At 41.9% G+C, this 21,238-nt stretch overlaps 1 protein-coding gene across 1 annotated transcript in view; it reads left to right on the top strand.

Moving 5' to 3' along the window:
* LOC138164910 (inaD-like protein) overlaps positions 1–21,238 on the top strand; it is a 337,451-nt gene that overhangs the window by 139,050 nt on the left and 177,163 nt on the right. The window contains exons 23-27 of the mRNA XM_069092869.1: positions 272–343; positions 6,432–6,609; positions 8,480–8,590; positions 10,718–10,795; positions 19,362–19,464. Of these exons, the coding sequence (XP_068948970.1) occupies positions 272–343; positions 6,432–6,609; positions 8,480–8,590; positions 10,718–10,795; positions 19,362–19,464 (542 nt within the window). The remainder of the gene's footprint in view (positions 1–271; positions 344–6,431; positions 6,610–8,479; positions 8,591–10,717; positions 10,796–19,361; positions 19,465–21,238) is intronic.

The following is a 21,238-nucleotide window of genomic DNA, read 5'->3' as shown; positions in this document are numbered from 1 at the left end:
TTGGGGCGGCCAGGTAGCACAGCGAGTAAGAGCACCTGCTCCAGTGTTGGGATGACCTGAATCAAATCTGGGCTCAGATACTCAGCACCACACCCAGAAATAACTGGCCGTGTAACCTTGAGCAAGTTACTTAACCCTGATTGCTTAAAAAAAAAAAAAAAAGAAAATGTAATAAATTTAATTGTCAAGTTATGAAATAAGTTGTCTTATACCATGATGGTAATTCTGTTCCAACAGTGTGACTTACAGATACTTTGGATTTTTTCCCCAGTGATTTGCCGGAGAGAGAAGAAGGAGAAGGAGAAGAGACCCCAAATTTCAGTCATTGGGGTCCACCTCGAATGTATGTTGATTTATATTTATTTTTAAGCATTTTTTTTAAAGATTTCATTTTCATTTACTTCTTGTTAAAGAGTGAATTAATTTTTAATTAAGGACTCAGGAATTGTGATAATATTTGCATAGACTGGGATGAAGCCAGTTCTGTTCTATTCTACAAGTGTTTATAAGTTAATGCACAAGGATTCGTTAAATGGCTTCTATGGGTCAGAGACAGTGTCGTTCAGTGGGTAGGGCTGGATGCAGAGCCAGGAGGAGCTAAGTTCAACTCCCACCTCTGACACTAAGAGATGATGTTACTCTGGTCAAGTCACTTCTCCCAAGATTCCATGCTACTCTCTAAGACTGTTATTCTCAATGAGTAGGAGAGTGGGTAGATGGAGGGAGAAAATGTAGAACTGAAAATAAAAATATTTTAAAAATAATTAATAAAAAGGACTTAGTTACAGAGAAGGTGCAGACCTGTGTAGGTAGGGGCTGGAAGCCCCCAAATCAAGTGAAATCCCAGGTTATTTCCTGTGTCAGGCTGTGTGCAAGATTCTAAGGATTATTATTTTTCAGTCATTTTAACTTTTCAAGATCTCCTTTGAGGTTTTCTGGGCATAGGATAGTCCCTGTACATAGTGGGTGCTTTTCTTGTTCATTTGTTTCGGGTGTGTCCAACTCTCCTTGACCCCATTTGGAGTTTTCTTGGCAGAGAAACTGGAGTGGTTTTCCATTTCCTTCTCTACTTATTTTACAGATGAGGAAACCGAGGCAGACAAGGTTAAGTGATTTGCCCAGGGTCACATAGCTAGTAAGTGTCTGAGATCAGATTTGAATTCAGGAAGATGGGTTCTAGGCATACATTGACAAAAATGAAATCATTTCTGCTCCCAAGGAGCTCACCATCTGTAGTGTTAGATATCATATACATATTAAATGTGTATAAATACGTATATATGTATAAATATATGCTGTGTACATGTGTACATGTGCATGCTCATACATACAGAGAGAAAACACTAACAAAGCAGGTAGAAAAATAACCTTGCATGAGAAGGCACTAACTGCTGAGAAGGTTAGTAGTAAAAACAAAAGTGCCTGCCTTCAAGAGACTTCCTCCCCATCCTTGTGATTTTAATGTCTGTATAAGTGTATTCAAGGCCAGCCAGCTTGGGGCCCTGGGAATCACCGGTGTCCTTTCTCTCGAGGAGATTTCACTGCATTGGGCCGGACTGCGACATGTAAACAGATGAATTCATTTTACAACACGTACAAAGTAATTGAGGGAGGGAAAGGAGAACCAGCTGGAGTGAGGAGACATTGCTTCCCAATGGTGCAAACACGATCGTCGTGGAACTTTCCGTTTAAGTTCTGAGGAAAATTCATGCAAATCCTGGGCCAAACACTACTAGAGTATTCCAACTCAATAGGAATTTAGAAAGTACCTACTACGTGTGAACTGCCTTGGCCAGATCCCGTGAATACCCCCAAAGCAGTGAAATGCTGGCTGCTTTGGAAGTGTTTCCATTGTATCGGGAAGGAAGGGGCATTGATTGTGTAGAGCGCGGGCAGGTCTGAGGCAGAAAACCCTGACGATGGGGTGGGGCAAGGACCAGTGGCCAGTCCCAGAAGAGGCAGCTTCTGAGCTGACCCTTGGAGGAACACCAAAGTTGTCAGCTGCAGCCCGGGTTGTTTTCAGTATATGGTTAGGGTCCCATCCCCCACCAGAAGTGGCCCTGCACTGCTTCCTTATGAAGATAACCCTATTTTCTTGAGGGCTTTGCCAGTGAAGCATAAACTTGGTTAGTGGGGAAAATCACCACCACCACGAAAACACTGGCTTTGGACTCAGATTTCACCTCTGACACTGAACATCTCTGTGATCTTAGGCATGTCACTTTATGTCCCTGATGCCATTTTCCCTAATCTGTAAAATGGGTGTGTTGGACGAGCCAGCTTCTGAGGTGCTTTTTGGCTCGTGATCCTTTGTCTTGTGAACTCTCTGGGGTCCTGCCAAGCTTGAAAGGCTTTAAGTGTGGGTTAATGAGGGACTCTTAAGACTGTACTCCGAAGACCAGCTTAGCAAACACTGGCGAGCTCCTCACCCCTTGGACACAAATACAGTGGGATTCAAGTCAACAAGCACTTATTATTTTTGGCCAAAATGACTCTTGCAGTCCATTTACTAAATCATATTTGGTGCAATCTGCATCAGGCATGGAAACACCCACAGTAAAGAATTCTTGCTGCAGTAAATTATACTTAACATTGTTAGGATATAGATCTGGGTGGTTCTGCAGAGGCCATAGAATTGAACCCCCTCATTTTATTGATGAGGTAACAGAAGCTCTGCCACCAGCCTTCAAAGGGAAGATCATAGACCCAATCTCTAGAGCTGGAAGAGACCTATGCCGCCTACTCCACCTTCGTGCCTCAGTGGGTAGAGCTCTTGGTCTGGAGTCAGGAAGACCTGAGTTCAAATCTGGCATCAGATACTTACTAGCTGATGACCCTGGGCAAGGCAATTAATGAGAAAAATAATGGCACCTATTCCCCAGGGATGCTGTAATGAACAAATGAGATATTATGTCAAGCCCTCTGTAAATGCTTGTACTTGTTGGTTAGAGATGAGTCAGCTGATGCCTGAGAGGTTATGCCCAAGATTGTACAGATAACTTCATGGATCCTAGGCCTTCAGCAGCCATGCAGTCAGACCTCCTCATTTTATAGATGAGGAAACTATACAGCAACTCTCCTAAGATAACATAGGTGGTAAATATCAAAGGCTGGATTTGAACCCAGGTGTTTTGACTCTAAATCCAGCGATCTTTCCCCTTTAATGCTTTGCCTTCCAGTCTGGCCCCTGAATGGGCTGGTGGCAGTGGGGAAGGTATCAGGAAAGGACCTAGTCAGCATGTCATTGCTCTGATTAGAGAGGCCGGGCTGGCGTGGCCAGAATGTTGGACACCTGGAGCATTGTAGGACAGTTTATGCCTCCCAGAGGCTTCTCTGTGTATCTTTGGAAGCCAGCGAGATGTGTTTTTAAAGAGAAAAAAATAGTATGCCAGTGGAAAGCCTACTGTGTGAAGTGTTCCCAAAGACAAAGGTTTACAAAGCACTGTACTCATGCATTGGAGGAAGGTCGCCAGGCCTGAGGCCTCATAGAGACATCCAAAAGCCATGTAACTGGGGGAAATGGGAAGACTGCACTGGCCTATCTCTTTAAGTGGAGGCCCTGAGCCCACGGCTCTGCCTTCAAATCAAAGGGTGCAGTCAGGGCAGCAAAGGGGGCTGGGGGCTGCTGGGCGGGAACCAGGGAGACGAAAGGCTTCAGGTAGCAAGTGGTGTTTACCATGAGCTTCAGCTCAGGTACTCGCTTTGTGACCAGGGATGGACGCTTAGCCTCTCGGCTGCCTGATTTACAAAACTGGTGTAATTAGACTTGCTATACAGCATAGCATCATGGGCACAGGGCCAGCCTTCCCATCAAGCATGCCTACAGATTCCTGGACACCCCCTTGCTCTGTGACTCTGTAAATCCCTTATTTTCTTTGGGTTAGTAATACCTGAGAAGAAGGATGTCCTAGTGGATGGAGAACCAATCTCCAAGTCAAGGAGGCCAGGATTCAAGTCTCCTGCAAAACATACTGACTTTGTGATTCTAGGCAAGTGAATTAACACCTCGGTGGCCCCCAGTCTGGGCACTGGCAAAGGGACCTTCACCAGTGAAATCCCAGGTCCAGGATCCCCCAATTATAATTGTTAAATATGAGCAATTCCTCCAGTTGTACCCAAGGGCCTTGAGTACCTGCTACTGCTCGCATCTAATCTGAGCTCCTATCTAGCTCTTCAGAGCCTGACTGCTCTCTCAGGCTTATTATACCTTGCCCCCCTTCCGGCTTCTTTCACTCTAGTCAGAGTGGCCCCCTGTATTCTTCACACACACACACCCCCATCTCTTCTTTGAAGGCTTTTGTACAGGCTGTCTCCCATGTCTAGAATGCCAGCCTTCCTCACTTCTGCCCTTAGAATCCTTGGCTTCATTCAAAGCTTGTTGCAAATACCTGAGGCTTTTTCCTGTCCCCTGTCCCTGCAGCTGCCCCCAGGACTCTTTGCCCCCAATTGGATAATCTGATTTAAGCTTCCGTTTAATGAGGGGGCCAAGCATAATCTTCTCCCCATTTCCCAGCAGTTTCACTGATTTTTTACTTCTTTGTCATGCCCCTGGCCTGGGTACCTTCCTCTGTATTCACCCCTTCCTCAATACTTGCCCCACTTTCTGATTCTTTTTGTAGTCTTTCACCATTAGATTATAAACTCCCTGAGGGCAGGGACTATTCTTTTTATATGTGCTTGTTTCCCCAGTACTTAGCACTGTCTGTGACTGGCTCCTAGTAAGTGCTTAATAAATGTTTATTTACCTGTTTATGGCTCCCTAGCTTTCTCTATACTGATTTTACATGTAAACATAAACCCAGATATGCTATATGTAGATTATATGCTCCTTGAGGGCACTTTCTCTTGTCTTTGTAAGGCCCAGCACAAGTGCTTAATAACTTTATTCACTGATTCCCTTTTGGACCCTCAACATCCTGTTCACCCCCCTCCTGATACTTTCTAGCTCATCCCTGTTCTTCATGATAATATTCATAATGATAACTAATGTATTTATAGTGCTTTTAGCTTTACAAAGCACTGTACTCATTAACTCACACTTAACTAATTAATGATCATACTCAGAGTTTTCTTTCCCCTGCATACAATGCCTGGAGCCTAACATAGGTATATTTAATTAGCTACAGTAAATTCCAAGGCAAGCCTTTGCATTTCCTGGTTGTTGAGAAAGTTTTCCTGACAAGTCTTAATTTTCCACTTTGTACTTTCAGCCCCTCAACTCTTGGTTCTGTTCTCTTGGGCCAGACAGAACAAGTCCCCTCCCTTTTCTACACAATAGCCCTTTAAATACTTGCATCTTCTCCTCTGGAAGATATACATGTCCAGTACTGTCAGCCAATCCCATGACATGAGCTCAGGGCTGGTTACCATCTCAGGCTGCTTTCTTTGACCATTCACTAGCTTCACAGTGTACTTTCTAGACCAGGGAGCCCAGACCTGGGTGTTTTGGTCCCTAAGCCCAGTATCTTGACCATAATAGTTGGTTAATGAACATTTGGCCAGCTTCCTGTGCAATAACCTTCACCCTCCTTTTGTTTAATCCTTCTTCCTTGAGACAGCTCTCCAAATACCCCAGGTCAGCTCTTCTTTTCTCCTTAAACCTTCTCTTCTCTTGCCCAAAGTTAATGAGTCCAGATCCCTTAAATATCTTCAAGGGAATAGTTAGTTGTGTGGGTCAGGCTACTCTGTCTATTTACTAGACTGCTATCATTCCCATAATATGTGAACAGAATACAATGCTCTGGCTGTGGTCTGCCCAGGGGTAGAAGTGGATTTAGGTGTGGAAAGATGTTTGACATGATTGTACATATGTAACCTGTATCAGGTTGCTTGCTGTCTTGGGGAGGAAAGGGAGGGAGAGAGAAGCATTTGGAACTCAAAATCTTACACAAATGAATGCTCAAAACTATTTTTACATGTAATTGGGGGGAAATACTATTAAGGACAGAAAGGAAAAAAGAGAAATGGAATTAAGTTTTGCAGTGGGACTTTCCACCTCCTTGGTCCTGAGAGGTATGCCTCTGTTGAAATGAGGGTATTAAGTAGCTGCTGGGAGATACAAAGATCTGAGCTCCAGTCCTGCCTCCGATGCTTACATGAAGTCACTTAGCCACTCAATTTAAAATGGGTATGATACTAGCACCTGCCTTCCAGGCCTCCTGTGAAGAAGAAACCACGCACCTTACATAGGCTCTGTGTAAAGCCCAAGGAGCTATGGAAATGTCCCCTCTCATTATTGTCTGCCGTTTTGTCTCTCTGCCGTGGTGAAACTGTAAGCTCCATTGAGGGCTCAGACTTGGTGGATCTAATTGGTCTTTCTCCCCTGTTCCAGGCACAGAACGCTTCGCACACAGGACATGCCCAGCATTCCTAAGTTCAGTGAGGTTCTTGCAAAACTATGAAAACCATGATGCTTGTTTGTCCTTTTGCAGTGTGGAGATTGTGCGAGAAGCCCATGAGTCTCTTGGGATCAGCATCGTGGGTGGGCAGACAGTGATCAAACGCCTGAAGAACGGAGAAGAACTGAAAGGCATCTTTATCAAGCAGGTCCTAGAGGATAGCCCAGCCGGAAGAACCAAGGCTCTTAAAATTGGAGACAAAATCCTGGAGGTAAAAATAGCATCTTGCTGAAATATACAGATTTCATGGCACTGGCAGGTTGTGTGTGGTGGTGGTGGGGGGTATGCACAGTTTTGGGGGGTAGAGTGTGTGCGTGCTTTGTATCTGTGATTCCTCCCAGGGACCCTTGTTTGGTCACCACAACCACAGTAAGACAAGGCTGCTCTGTGTCACCACAAAGAAAAGGGAAAAAAAGAAACAGATTTTAAAAGGACTTTTTTACAAAATGAGACAGATGGTGGGAATCACGCTTCTCCCACAGTCTTTCACAAATTTCTAAATTTGAAGCCGACATGCCAGCGAGAGCCCCGTTCTTGTCTGGACTCAGGCATCGGCCCCTGGGAATCTGCGCCTTCATTCTTTTCTGATGAGCGTCACATATGTTGGGCTTTGAGGGAGTGGGCCGTGCGAATTTCAGGGACACAGCCTGCCTTGCAGCCCCTCACTGGAAACCCCCTTCACTTGTATTTGTTAGGTGTTACCTTCTCAGGTCTCTGCCTTGAAGAGACTTTGTCCTGCTTTGTCCACAGGTAGGTTGTCCTTCTGTCTGCACTTGAGTTGATATTCAGATGCCTTCCTTGGACTGCCTAGATTAGAACAGGTCAAATTCACAAGGTCCAGGAGTTGGAAGGGATCTTAGAGGCCTTTTTGTCCTGGAAGTCTCCAGATACATTACTGTTACAACGGAGCCTTCTCTTCCATTCACCCACTTTGTGGCTATGGCCGATGACTATGCCTCTCTGAACCTCAGTTTCTTCATCTGTTAATTGAATAATTGCTTCATTGTTATCTTTCCATCTCCAGTTCAATGCCTAGTGTAGAGGAGGCGGTTAAAGAACACTCAGTGAAGGAGCCATTTTGGACGCCCCTCTTGTGTGGCTGGCACTGTCTCTTCTGACTCTGAATCCAACCATCTCTCGCCACAACTAACTTGGGTCCCAGTTGAAATGAATATCATGTGATAGCTCTCAGGTTGCCTTTAAATCCAGGGACTTGTCTTTATATGAATTTTCTTAAGTATCTATGCATATAATAATGAGCATTTTTTCAGTGCTTTGGGTAATTGGGCATCTAGGTGGATAGAATGATGCAGTGGATACAGTGTTGGGTCTGGAGTTAGAAAGGCTCATCTTCCTGAGTTCACTTCTGGCCCCAGGCAAGTGCTAACTGTGTGACCTTGGGCAAGTCACTTCATCTTGTTTGCCTTAGTTTCCTCATCTGTAAAATGAGCTGGAGAAGGAAATAGCAAACTACTCCAGTATCTTTGACAAGAAAATCCAAACAGACTTATGAAGAGTCAGACGTACCAAAAAAACAATTGAATAATAACATAAATATCTCTATATAGAATATATTGATAGATTGATTTTCATTTTAAATTGAATATTTCTTCCACATCTCTTCAATACAGTCAATATATTTTCAATATTACATGAACATGTTGAAGAGATATTTAATATATGTTGGATAAATTTTTTTACATACATGTTTGTATCAAGATCCGTTGTAGAGAAAGTGTTGACCTATCTGCTTGTGTTAATGAAATCACGGGTGGAGTCTAGTAGGCGTGTTTGCTTGGGATGTTCGCCATGTGACATTTTTTGAGTCCAGGGACAGCTTTTTTTTGTTATTTATGTCTCATTAATTAACATCTTTTTTTTCAATGTTTTAAAATATTGAAATTTCTTTCAAAAATAATTTTGTGCCATTGTTAAATTTGGCACAATTAGTTTTTATTGGCCCCAGGTTGTATTTGCTCCATGTCCCTGATGTGCCTGGAACATTTCACAGGTACTGTTGTCTCCATCCATGAAATCCACCAACACCTATGGAAATGTGGTTGCTTGTTTCTGTTTTCCAGGTGTCGGGTGTTGATTTGCAAAATGCAACACACCAGGAAGCTGTTGAAGCCATCAAGAGTGCTGGAAATCCAGTTGTTTTTGTCGTGCAGAGTTTGTCATCCACACCAAGGGTAAGCCATCTTAGGACTTAAACAGCTTGAAGACATTTTTGGAATCCCTCTTCTTCCTGGGGTCTCGGCTGTCCCTTACCCAGGACTTGTTCCTTACGCCATTGGGCCCAATTTCAGGGATGTGGACATTAACTCTATTCTGCCTTTGACTCAGAGACTTAATGTTCTGATTTAAGCCAAGCCATCCTTGCCATTCAGTGGTTCCGAAATAGATATCTTTATTTTGAAAGGATAATGGCTTCAGAGCTTAAATTTCCCTTGCTATGTGATTTAGGTGTATAACTGCTAGATGGATCTGCCAAATTCTGAGAGGTTATGATTAGTGATGTTCAAGGTCTGTAACTTTGCGGTGCATTGTCGTGAAAACAGCCCTGGATTTGAAGTCAGAGGACTTCAATGACCTTGCCTCCAGGCCAGGCTTTCTTGCTTACTCCTCCTATGGGTGACAATCACTTCAGCAAGATGAAGTCCTCAGTTTCCTCAAATATAAAATGAGAATGTTGAATTAGATGACTTTTGCAGCTCTAAATCTTTGATCTTATATCAGCTTCTGGCACTTCCTAGTCTTGTGCCATTAGGCGAGTCATTTACCGTAGGACTCAGTTTCCTCTTCTGAATAATGAGCTCTGAAGTCCCTTCTAACACCAGTCTGCTGCTGTTGATAATTGGCTCCATTATCAGAGTGACACCATGAGGTGAGAATGACGGAATCTTTGAGTTAAGAAGGGCCTGAGAGTTCTTAAGTTTCAACCCACATGGGTCCAGGAATCTATTCCACTTCATAATGGACCATTGGTCCTTCTCTGGCCCAGCATAGTACCTGACACTTAAAAAGGGCTATAAATGTTTATTTCCTTCTTTCCGTCCTGCCCCTGAGGAATGTCTAGTGAAGAACAGCAATTTGTGCCCCTGCAGCCCATTTAAATTTGGGGCGTCTCTCATTGTTAGAAAATTTTTCTTTACATCCAGCCTCAAAATTCTCACCCATGCTGCCTAGTTCTTCCCTCTGGGGCTACGTAACCTGCTTCCACATGACAGCCTTCAAGTTCTTGCTCCCTAAGTCTCCTTTTCTCTACAATAAATACCTCCAGTTTCTTCCACTGATCTCATCCACTTATCTCAAGGCCCTTAGAAGTTAGTCATCAGAGTTACCTTCAAACTTTCTCTTTTCATTAAATCTCTTATGAGGTAAGAAAATAAATTACTTTAAGGTTTGTTTATAAACACAGGAATTGAGGAATAGAAAGACAGAGTTGGCAGGGTTGAAGTATCAACATGACTTGTCACAGTTCCATTTATGAATATCGTCCTGGAAAGAGATTAGCATGTTCTTTTTGGGCCCAGAAGGCCATGCCTGGAAATAGCAGAGACTTCCGATACAGGGAGAGTTTGAAGTGGGGGAGGGGGCTTCCTAGGAGCTAGAGCTCTTCCAAGATGTCACAGACCACCTTGGGAGTGGGTCTGACGTGCCTGCAAGGAAGGATGCAGTCAGAGAAATCTGAGCACATGTTCCTTCAGCAGTCTGTTCCCCCCGATGCTCTATAGCTGGTTCCTGCCTCTAATTCTCATGCTTTTAGCTCCCAGTTAGCACTGCCCCTCTGTGGTTCAGGTTCATTTCTATATGGCACCATCTTTCTTAGAAATGTTTTAACAATGTTCTATCAAATTAAATGCCTTTCTCTTACCTTCTCCGCTATTCATTTCTGACCTGGATACTACTACTCCTGGGAGTTATTTATCACAAAGTGAGATTTGGGGCAGACCCTAAACACCGTGCTTGACCTTCTGTGCCTCCTTTGTTCTCTTTCCAACCACACTTCAGCTCCAGAGATGCACACTCATTTTCCTTTCTGTGAAATCCAGGCCTCTGAGTGATCTAAGCCATCTCAATATTGTTATAGTCCATAATGAGCTGTGGCATTTCCTGAGCTGTATTTATCTTCAGCCATCATGCTTCTTGTGCGTTATGTTTATAAGTGAATCCACTGAGCTATTTCACTTATGCATCAGAGAACATTTCCCAGAAATTTAATAGAAGGGTTACTCATAAATCTCACAGAGTAGTATTAGATAATTGTTTGAAACTTAATGCTTTTCTCTCTTTTGGGGGGTGGTGTGGGGGGACAGGTAATCCTTCCTGTGACTTCCAAGACTGGCCATCCTCCCAAAACCCAGGACCAAGAAAAAGAAGATAGGAAAGACAAGGTGATTACTCACTTCCTTTTTTACTGAAATGCCATTATTTTTTTTCCCCACCCTTACTCTTGATCTACTGACACAGGACAGATGGTAAATACTTATGGAGTAACTGCTCTCTGTTTGGCACCATAACTGGTCTCAGGAGCCAGTGAGAGATAACTAAGATATCAACCCTGCCACAATCATACTAATAGTTATTGTATCTGAAGCACAAAACAAGATTTAAATTGACTTTAGCAGAGATATTCCTTTTAGAGGGGGTGGGGCAGGGAATGATTCTTGTTGTTGACGTGCCATGTGATAAAAAAAAGTAAAGATCCTGGCTTACACCTAGAGAAAGACGTGGACCATGTGGTAACTCTTATTTTGACTAATTATTCTTTTGAACTCTCTTTAATGGGCTGTCTTCCCCATTTGAGTGTACAATCCATAAACAGACTTGCTAACTGGCGTTTGTATCTCCATCATGCAGCCCAGCCATTGGCATACAGTAAGTCTATAAAACATTCTCCAAATTTGTCTGGCTAATCATCTACATATCTGTCTATGTATCTACTAAGTACATTTGTTTTTACACTTTTGACAGGTTGTAAGTGCTGTCATCTCCCTCTTAATTCCCTTAACGGGTTCTCTTTCCTCATTAGAAGGTCAGGGACTCTTTTGCTTGCTCACTGATACACAAGTATTTAGCACATTGAGTGGCATATAATAAATATTTAAAACATTCTCCAAATTTGTTCCGTCTGTTCTACCTGTTTATCTGTCTCTCACTCACCTCTATGTACTAAACACATTTGTTTCTGCGCACTACCAAACACTTGTAAATTTCACTGCCCTGAGACAATCTCCCAGTCACTTCGCCCTAATTACAGCTTTGGTCCCTTCCTTCAAGTGCTGGACAATCACTTGAATGATACAAAATAGAACTTAACAGTATTTGAGGTTATAGATGTGTTACCTATGTGAGAAGTATCAAGTGTTATCATTTAGTCAATGACCATTTGTATAATTGCATAAGATTGAGCATTTATTTGCTGCCAAAGGTGGAGAAGCTCAATATACTCAGTCAAAACAGGAGTTGTACCTTTCAGACTTAAACTGAACAATGGAGGTAAAACCATCTTCCATATAGGTCTGACCTACATAACATCCCTTATAAACATGGAGGTGATGGAGAGATGTAAGGGTTTAGATCTGGAGATAAAGTGCCTGAAGAACTATGGACAGAGGCTCACAACATTGCATAGGAAGTAGCCACACACACACACACACACACACACACACACACACACACACACACACACACACACACCATTCCAAAGAAAAAGATACAAGAAAGCAAAATAGTATCTGATGAGACTTTACAAAGAACTGAGGAAAGAAAAAGAGAGAAAGCTGAATGGAGAATTAGGATGGGGTATAGCAAGGAGAGATAAGAAGGTTTTTTTAAGTGAGCAATGCAAAAAATAGAAAACAATCGAATGGGAAAGACAAGAGACCTCTTCAAGAAATTAGAGATATCAAGGGAAAATTTCATGCAAAAATGGGTGTGATAAAAGACAAAAGATAGGGACTTATAGAAGTAGAAGAGAGTAAGGCGAGGTGACAGGAATATATAGAACTATACAAGAAAGATCTTAACATCCCTGATAACAAACTTCCATTTAAAACACACACATACACATGCACACACACACTCACCTGCTTGCATGCACATGCATGCACACATACCCACATGCACACACATGTACGCACATCCCCCCACACACACCCCACAATTTGTTCAGAGATCCATTGATGAGTTGGTGGGCACCCTCTTAATTTCCTGTTCTTTGATTCTACAACAAGAGATATTGTAAACGTTTGTATGCATTTAGGTCCTTTTTCTCTTTCTTTGATCTATTTTGGGTTTAGAAGTGGTATTTCTTAGTCAGTGGGAAGGCACAACTTACTGACTTTTTGGGTATGACAGTTTCTTTCTCTTTTTTTTATCACTCATTTATTGGAAGATGGTTTTTGGTCATATACATATGTTAATTCTCTATACATCTTGGATATTAGCCTTTTATTCAAAGATATGTTACAAAAATATTTCTCCCTGTAAACTCACAGTTTCCTTTCTCATCCTAGTTCAAAAGCTTCTCAATTTAGTGCAGTCACAATGGTCTATTTTTTTTTTCATCATCCCTAATCTCTTGATTGGTTAAGAACTCTCCCCTTAATGATGGTTGTAAAAGTTATCTTCATCCTTTTCCCTCTGTTTTTTCATGCAAGTGACCTTTATATAGGTCCCATACATATGGAACTCACTGAAATGATCTGTAAGGTCCAGTGTTAAATCTAGTTCTTGGTTTTTTTCCCCCAAACTCCTCTCCAGTGTTCTCATCAGCAGGATTTGAACTTAACTCCAGCACCAGATCTAGTGATTTTCCCACTGACCACAAATCCAGCCTCTGTTTAAAGACTTCCAAAGATGGGGAACTTAGTAACTTCTTTTTTTTTTGGAAGGGCAATTGGGGTTAAGTGACTTGCCCAAGGTCACACGACTAGTAAGTATTAAGTGTCTGAGGTCATATTTGAACTCAGGTCCTCCTGACTCCAGGGTCAGTGCTCTATTTACTGTGCCACCTAGCCTCCCCTAACTTAGTAACTTCTAAAGCAGGGCATTATCATTTTGTTTAGCTCTAATTTTTGGGAAGATTTTCCTTACATTAAGCTTAAGTTTATTTCTATGTAATTTCCACCTATCACTTGCTTTCTCAAATGAGCAATTACACCTATGGATGGATGGATAGGAAGGAAGATACAGAAATAGACAGAGGCTTTATTAAGGACTTACTTTGTGCCATTGTACTGACCTGACAATACAAACAGAAGAAAAAAAAGAAAGACAATGCCTCCCTTAGGGTATTTGTATTCCAAAGGAAGAAGACCACATGTTCAAAAGAGATCTGAAAAGAGCCAGGGATGGAAGGTGCTGTTAGGTGGGCCCTGAGACAAATGGAGAAGTTGTAGTGGGAACCAGGTTAAGGTAAGAATGGCTGGCATGGAAGGTCTGTGGACTAACTGACCAATGAGAGGGGGAAGCACTAGGGGTTGTGGTTTTGCCAATATAAGAAGACTGCTGGGACTCGAATGTTACAGGTGGTCTTGGCCTCAAGGGTGCCCATCAGGGCAGATAAGAAAGGGTTTTTCAGCGGGCATCTCTTAGAGGTGTACTCAATATTTATTAGCTTTCTAAGATGACTAAGTGTAGAGCGTTCATGCTCTCAGGGCTTTCACCCACCCTCATCCCTCCAGTAATAACAGTGGAAAAGTTATGTCCTGAGACTCCAGGGTTTTTTTTGTTATTAATTTTTCATAACTTCTGAATGACTTCCTATAGAGTGTCCATTTGATTCCTGCATTTCTTAATCTCTGTGGAACCAGCTGTATTTCACTGTTTGGCAGGGTCAACAGCCTAATGGCTCTCCGAGCTCTTAAAAGTACCTTCTTCTTAGTTAGCGCTCTAAGTTGGAAAGGTGGATAAATGTATTGGCGCTTCCACAGATCCGATGTGTTGCTGATCTCAGGAGTATTAGGCCCCAGTTCACCACTTGGATGGACTCAGCTTTGGGGGAGAGGGCCTTTGGAGGAAGATGCTAGAGTGAGTAAATGGCTGGTCTGTTGATTCCCCAGAGACCCTTCCAGCAGTTCTTGGCATGTCTTAAAAATGTCATTTAAGAGTAATAGCTCTTTTTTTATGACTTTGAAAGCAGAGGTGTTTCTACTTAGAGAAACTTCAGCCTGATTCATTAACCTGTTAATTAAAAATGAGAACTTTTCAGTTATTGGAATTCACATGGTCTTTTAGAGTGTGTGTGTGTGTGCGTGCTCACACAATGCCCCAATGCAAACACGTACATATATGTGTACATATATGTGAAATACCTAGGGAACTTCCAGCAAGAAAAGTCCCCACTTCAATGCTGATTAGCATCCATTCTGTTCCATATCATCTCAGAGGGTTTTCTGGGCTTTGAGAGGTTAAATCATTTGCCAAGGGTCCAAAAGTCAGTATGTATCAGAAATGGGACCTGAAGTCAGGTCTTCATCTGGAGACTCGTTCTTTGTTCATTAACCACTTTTCTCTCTCTGTATGTGTGTCTCTCTCCCCAACTGATGGACATTCCCTCAATTTCCAATTCTTTGCCACCACAAAAACAGCTGCTATAAATGTTTTTATACAAATAGGTCCTTCCCCCCATCCCCACTTTTTTTTTTCTCTCTGGGATACAGTCCTAGAAGTGATATTGCTGGGTATACACAGTTTTATAGCATTTTGGCTATAGTTCCAAGTTGCTCTCCAGATCAGTTCACAACTCCACTAGCAATGCATGTGTCCTAGTTTCCCCACATCCCCCCCACCATCCAACATTTTCCTTTTTTGTCATATTAGCCAATATGATAGACATGAGATGGTACCTCAGACTTTAATTTGCATTTCTCTGATCAATAGTGATTTAGAGCATTTTTTATATGACTATAGATAGCTTTGATTTCTTCATCTGAAAAATGCCTATTTGTACCCTTTGACCACTTACCAATTAGGGTATTGTTAAAGGTATTCTTCTGCAATAGATGACCACTGAGGTCCCTTCTAGTCTTTGAGATTCTGTGATTTGTAAGGTCACAGATATCCATCAAGGAGTGACCTTGGAGGCCTTTTTGTTCCAGTCCTCTTGTTTTACATGTATATTGATTGAGGTCCAGGTAGCTTAAATGAGTTGTCGGAGGTCACCCAGGTACTAAGATGTCAGATTTAAACCCAAACCTGCTGATGCAAGAGCCAACAAACTCTTTCTGCTGTCTGACACTGCCTCACATGTTCTGTGATCCTGGCCTTGCAAAATAATTTTGAAGAATTTGGTTAGATATCAATAAGTCATTGTCCTTCATCTTGGAGAACTTGTGAGGAGACCATGGGGGGTATGGTGGATAAAAGGCTGACCTTGGCGCCAAGAGCCCCTCTCTCCCCACCTACACCTTGACCATCCTTCTCCTACTTGTACCCAGACTTTGTTCCCTGGCATTCTGGGCGTTCATGGCTAACCTTTCACCCCATATTGCCCGTAATTCACCCAACATGCCACCTCTCATCAATATGAAAACCTTACCTCTTTGCAGGGGCTGTCTTCCTTCCAGGTTCCTAGCCCCAACTTCCCTTTAGCTGTCATCTTCTATTAGATGTAATCTAATTATTAGTAATAAAGTAATTTAATCTGCATTCTGAACAAATCTAGGCTCCTTGAGGGCAGGGAGAGCCTTGCCTTTCATTCTCAACGCTTAGCGCTGTTCTTGGTTCATAAAAAGAATTTAATGAGCAGGTTTCATTTCTTTTCTCTCCTTTTACTCCCCCCCCCCTTCTTATCCTCTTCCTGTTTCTTAATACAAAGCACAGGTTCCTTGGCACCAGTTTTCCTCATTAAAGGGTTGAACTGCATGGCCTCTGAAGTTGTTTCTGGCTCTTCTGTTTCATTCTTCCTTTTTCCCTTTTCCATTCTTTTTTCTCTTGCTTTACCCCTCCTTTCTACATCTTCCCTCTCTCGGTCTCTTTTTTCCATCTCTTCATCTTTCTTTCCTTCTCTCCTTTTCTCCTTATTCTCCTTCCTTGTGTCCCTCTTTTATCTTTCCATCATCGTTCTTCCTCTCATTCTCCCTCATTCATTCCTTTTCTCTAGTTCTTCCTCTCTTGTTTCATGTGATCCTGTCCATTAAGCATCCAGCCTTCATTTCTGCAGGCACTCACTCATCCCCTCATTGAAATCCATGTCTATGTTGCTGGTTCTCTCTACAAACCTGCTGGTGGTCATTCAAGCATCCTTACATTGCATCCTAAAAGTATGCCCCAAATCCAAGTGAAAACTGGACAGACACTCTGAGAATCCAGTGCTGCACAAGTGGAAACTCCTCAGGGATTTCTGCCAAGATCAAAGTTTAAATTCTCTTCTGTGAAGTCAACGTGAGCGTGAATCTATTTCATTATGCATGATTCCTGACTGCTCCTCATTTGGGCCAAGGACCCAGGGCTTCATTAGCAATATTCAGTCTTGTGCAAAGCTTCGCAATTTTCAGTCATTGTTTCAGTCAGTGCATTCCTATTTCTGATAGCCCAGTGTCTCTGCACACGTGTCTAAGTATTTAGTAATGTATTCCTGTGTAAACACCTCTGAGTGTAGCCTGGTGAGTCCGAATTTTTTAATTTAATTCATCAAATGTAATGAGAGGCAACATGATGTCATGGCCTACCTATAATAATGCCTGAGAGATAGTAAGTGATTAATTAGTGCTTTTTCTTTCCTGCATTCATTATATCTCTCACAGATCTTTCCAAGGCTGTAAGTTACCAAAGAGATCAAATTAGTGTTAGAAGGAGCTTCCTACAATTTAAAAAAAATCATTCCTCTCCCCCAGAATACATAATCCCACCTCACCCAAAAAAGCCCTCCTTGCTTCTCAGGTGGACTGTCGCAATTGTCTTCTGATTGCTGGGGCTGCCGCCCCCCTCAGATGCACCATATGGCTATTTTCAGTGCCATAACCGAACATTTGACTCCCCTGCTGAGGATGCTTCTTCACTGGCTCCCTATGCCTCTAGGATAAAATAGGAATTCCTCTTTTTGGTATTTAAAGCTTTCACAGTCTGACTTCATCTTGTCTTCCCAGGCTGCCTCAATTTTCCTCTCTCTGTATCCCCAGACATAGATATTGTCTCTCCATTCAATTTGTCCTGCTGGTTGTAGGTCATACACACTGCTTCATCTCCCGTCTCTGCACTGTTTTACAGCTGGTGTCCTGTATTTGTTTTGAATTGCTATCGTTTTGTAATTCAGCTATATTTTATTTTCTATTTTGAATTTTCTCCGCCTTTTTCTCCCCTACTCTTTGCAGAGACAAGAAAAACAAATCTTGGTATAAACCTGTATGGTCAAGTTAAACATTCCTATGCTAACCCCGTTCTCCTCCCTCCCTGCCCTCCCATCAAAAAGAGACTTCAGTTTGCTCTCTGAGTCTGTCAGCTCTTTATTTGTAGTTTGGGAGCAGATGCCACTGTGAGTCCTTTGGATTTCTGCTTGGTCATTGTGTTGAGCAGAATTCCTAAGTCTTTGAGTTGTTCACCTTTATGGTAGAGTAGCTGTAGAAATTCTTCTCCTGGTTCTTCTCCTTTCATTTTGCATCTGTTCATATCTTGGAATCAGATGCTTTTCCTTTCTGCCTCTTCCTCTTACGATCTCATAGCCCCTTTAAGGCTCAACTCAGTATCTTTCCTCCAGAATTCCTGTTTATTTACCTCATGTGCATTTTGTTTTTACTTTTCTGGGGTCATGTTATTCCCCTCTTTCCCCTGTAGAACATGGGCTGCTTGAGCTGGGATGGGCCTCTCTCCATTTGCCTTAGTAACCTAGCTGCTCAACGCAGCCCTGGCTAATGACAGACCCTTAATAAATGTTTATGGAATGAATGGGTCATTTCAATTTTATGTAATGTTTGCCTTCCAAATAACAGTTCTCTGCCACTGGAACGGCTTCATTTCAGATTCGCTATAATCACAGACCAGTTATTCTCGGCTTCCTAAAATGCTTCCTGCTCTTAGTCACTTTGTTCTTCTAAACCTAATTGAATATAAAAAGGGAAATATTGTGTCTGAGCAAGCCATAACCCAATTACTTGGAGCTTTATGGATTGCCTAGACCTCCCTACTCTCCCTCTATTTATCCACCTCATTCTCTCCTAAACAGTTAACATGTTTTGTTTTTTTCCCCGATATCGAAAGATCTATGGGTACGTGGATAAGGTAATCTTGCCGTAAGTTTTGTTGTCTTTTAAATGAATTTATTTCAATTTAGGGTGTTTTGTACACCACAAAATCTCTTTTTAGCAGAGACAATGCTCATGTGAGATATTCTAAAATTTTCATAGTAAAGGCAAATTCCTGACCTCAGTGATATTTGGAAGGATAAACAAAAGCCAAGCCACTGATCAGTGGTATCCTGTAATTCCGATGGCCACTGTTTCTTATGGCCTCCAGCAGCTTTAAAAAAGAAACTCTGCTACTATCATAAATGAAAGGCCAATTTCTGACAGCAATTTGGATTTATTTTATTTTAGTTTCATTTTCAGTAAATATCTTTGATTTTTATTTTGGGGGGTGGGTGATGGTCTATATCTGATGCAATTCATTTATTTTAAGCCTGAAAGTGGCATGTGGATAGGAGTGCTTTTCTCTTTGGGAAAGTAATATGATCTTTAGGTTAAAACAATGAGACACCGAGTGGTCTCTTGTGGTTTCTGGTTCCTGGTTCCTCTCCTGACCCTCGGATGTCACAGCACCTTCTCACTTGGCCAATATGGCTAGAAGGGAATGGGTGACATTGGCCAACCCGCCCAGAGATCCCAAGATCAGAGAGAGCGTTGTATTGCCATTTAATTTTTACCAGCACTCTTGGTCATGTCTACTTTCGTCCAGCTTGTCATTTGCAATGAAGGCTAGAAAGCCAGTAGTTAACTCTTCCCTCCTTCTTGCACCCTGCAGAGAAAGGGCAGTGCACCCCCTCCTATGAAACTGCCACCTCCTTACAGAGCTCCAGCAGAGGACAGCGACCATGAAGATCAGGATGAGACTGAATTTACTGAGGGTGAGTACTTTTCTAAATCTCAGGGAGGATCCTGCTATTCCTTCATAGCTGAGGAGATGAGCTTTCTCTATTGATGAGGGAACGTGTCAGTTTGTGACCACTAGTCATCGCTCAGACTCTATTTTCCTTAACATTCTCTTTCTGAGTTACAGGAAGCATGCATCTATTTGGGAAACATTCCCACACTGTGTCTTACATATTCCCTCTCTCCAAATTCCTGCTGTGGAACGGCAAATTCCAGAATGACCGTTTTAAACTAAAATATCTTAAAGGTGAAGAATAGTTCTAGTTGGTTCCAACCTTCTTTGAATGAATGGAAAGCATTGTTGGTTTTGATGATTCAAATGAACATATAAGCTAGCTATGGTTTGTACTTGGCTTGGGATACATTTTGGTAGTCTGTTTTGCAGCAGCCAAAGCAGATTAAGTGACTGATTGTGTTTGATCTAGGCTCAAATAGAATTTGTTTTCATTCCAGGGGACTAGATGAGGGGAAAGGAGATATAGAGAGGTGGAGAGTTGCATCAGCCTTAGTATATGTGCACAGAAAACAGCCAATGCTTCTATATTGCTTTAAGGTTTACTAAGGTCTTTAAAAAATATTTCATTGAATAGTACTGCCTACTTGAGGATATCTGGAGGAAACGTGCCTTCAGGGTACCAAAGAAAAATCACAAATACATTAATTATAGAATATTAAGTTGAAAGACAATATTGGCTATCTGTATCAATCCCCTCATTATACAGAGGAGGAAAATGGTGTGTTGTCCTGTTTAATGACATCATAGGATTTAAATCTGAGGCTAAATCCTTCATTTTACAGATGGGTAAACCGAGCCTAAGTATCAAAATGACTTTACTAAGGCAGTACATCTACTTGGTGATAGTGCTGAGACTGGAACCCAGGCTTTCTGTCTTGCAGTCCTGTGGTCTTCATCTATGCTGTACTACTTCCATAATACTTGGGTCTTAGAGGTCAGAGCAACTCTGACCTCAGGACCCTTGTAACCATGTACCAACATTTGTTTTGTTTGTTTAGAATGCTGGTTAATATTTTATAAGCTATGAAAGTCAATATTCCAAGAAGGTATGCAGTCTGATACAGGCTCTACATATACATTCACATTAAACATATTTTCACATTAGTCATGTTGCAAAGAATAATTATAACCAATAGAATGAACCATGAGAAAGAAGAAACAAAACAAAATAAAACAAAAAAGAGAGCAAATAATATTCTTCAATCTGCATTCAGACCCTGTAATTCTTTCTCTGAATGTGGACAGCATTTTCCATCATGAGCCCTTTAGATTTGTCTTAGAACCTTGCATTGCTGAGAAGAGCCAAGTCTATTAAAGTTAGTCCTCCCACAATGTGGCTGTAACTGTGTGCAATGTTTTCCTGGTTCTGCTTCCCTCACTCAGCATCAGTTCATATAAGTCTTTCCAGGTTTTTCTGAAGTCCATCTGCTCCTCATTTCTTACAGCACAATAGTATTCCATTATATTCATTATACCACAACTTGTTCAGCCATTCCCCAATTGATGGGCATCCCCTCAATTTCCAGTTCTTTGCCACCACAAAAAGAGCTGCTATAAATATTTTTGTACATGTGGGTACTTTTCCCATTTGTAGGATCTCTTTGGGTTCCAGCCCTACAAGTAGGTCAAAAGGTATGCACATTTTTATAACCCTTTGGGCATAGTTCCAAGTTGCTCTCCAAAATGGTTTGGATCAGTTCACAACTCCACTGACAATGCATTAGTGTCCCAAT

This window comes from Petaurus breviceps, unplaced genomic scaffold (assembly GCF_028583685.1).
Source record: "Petaurus breviceps papuanus isolate PSGF00001 unplaced genomic scaffold, PetGlider_PUasm1.0 207, whole genome shotgun sequence".
NCBI lineage: Eukaryota > Metazoa > Chordata > Mammalia > Diprotodontia > Petauridae > Petaurus > Petaurus breviceps.
The sequence above is the reverse complement of the archived record's forward strand: the minus strand, read 5'-3'. Positions and strand labels throughout refer to the sequence as shown.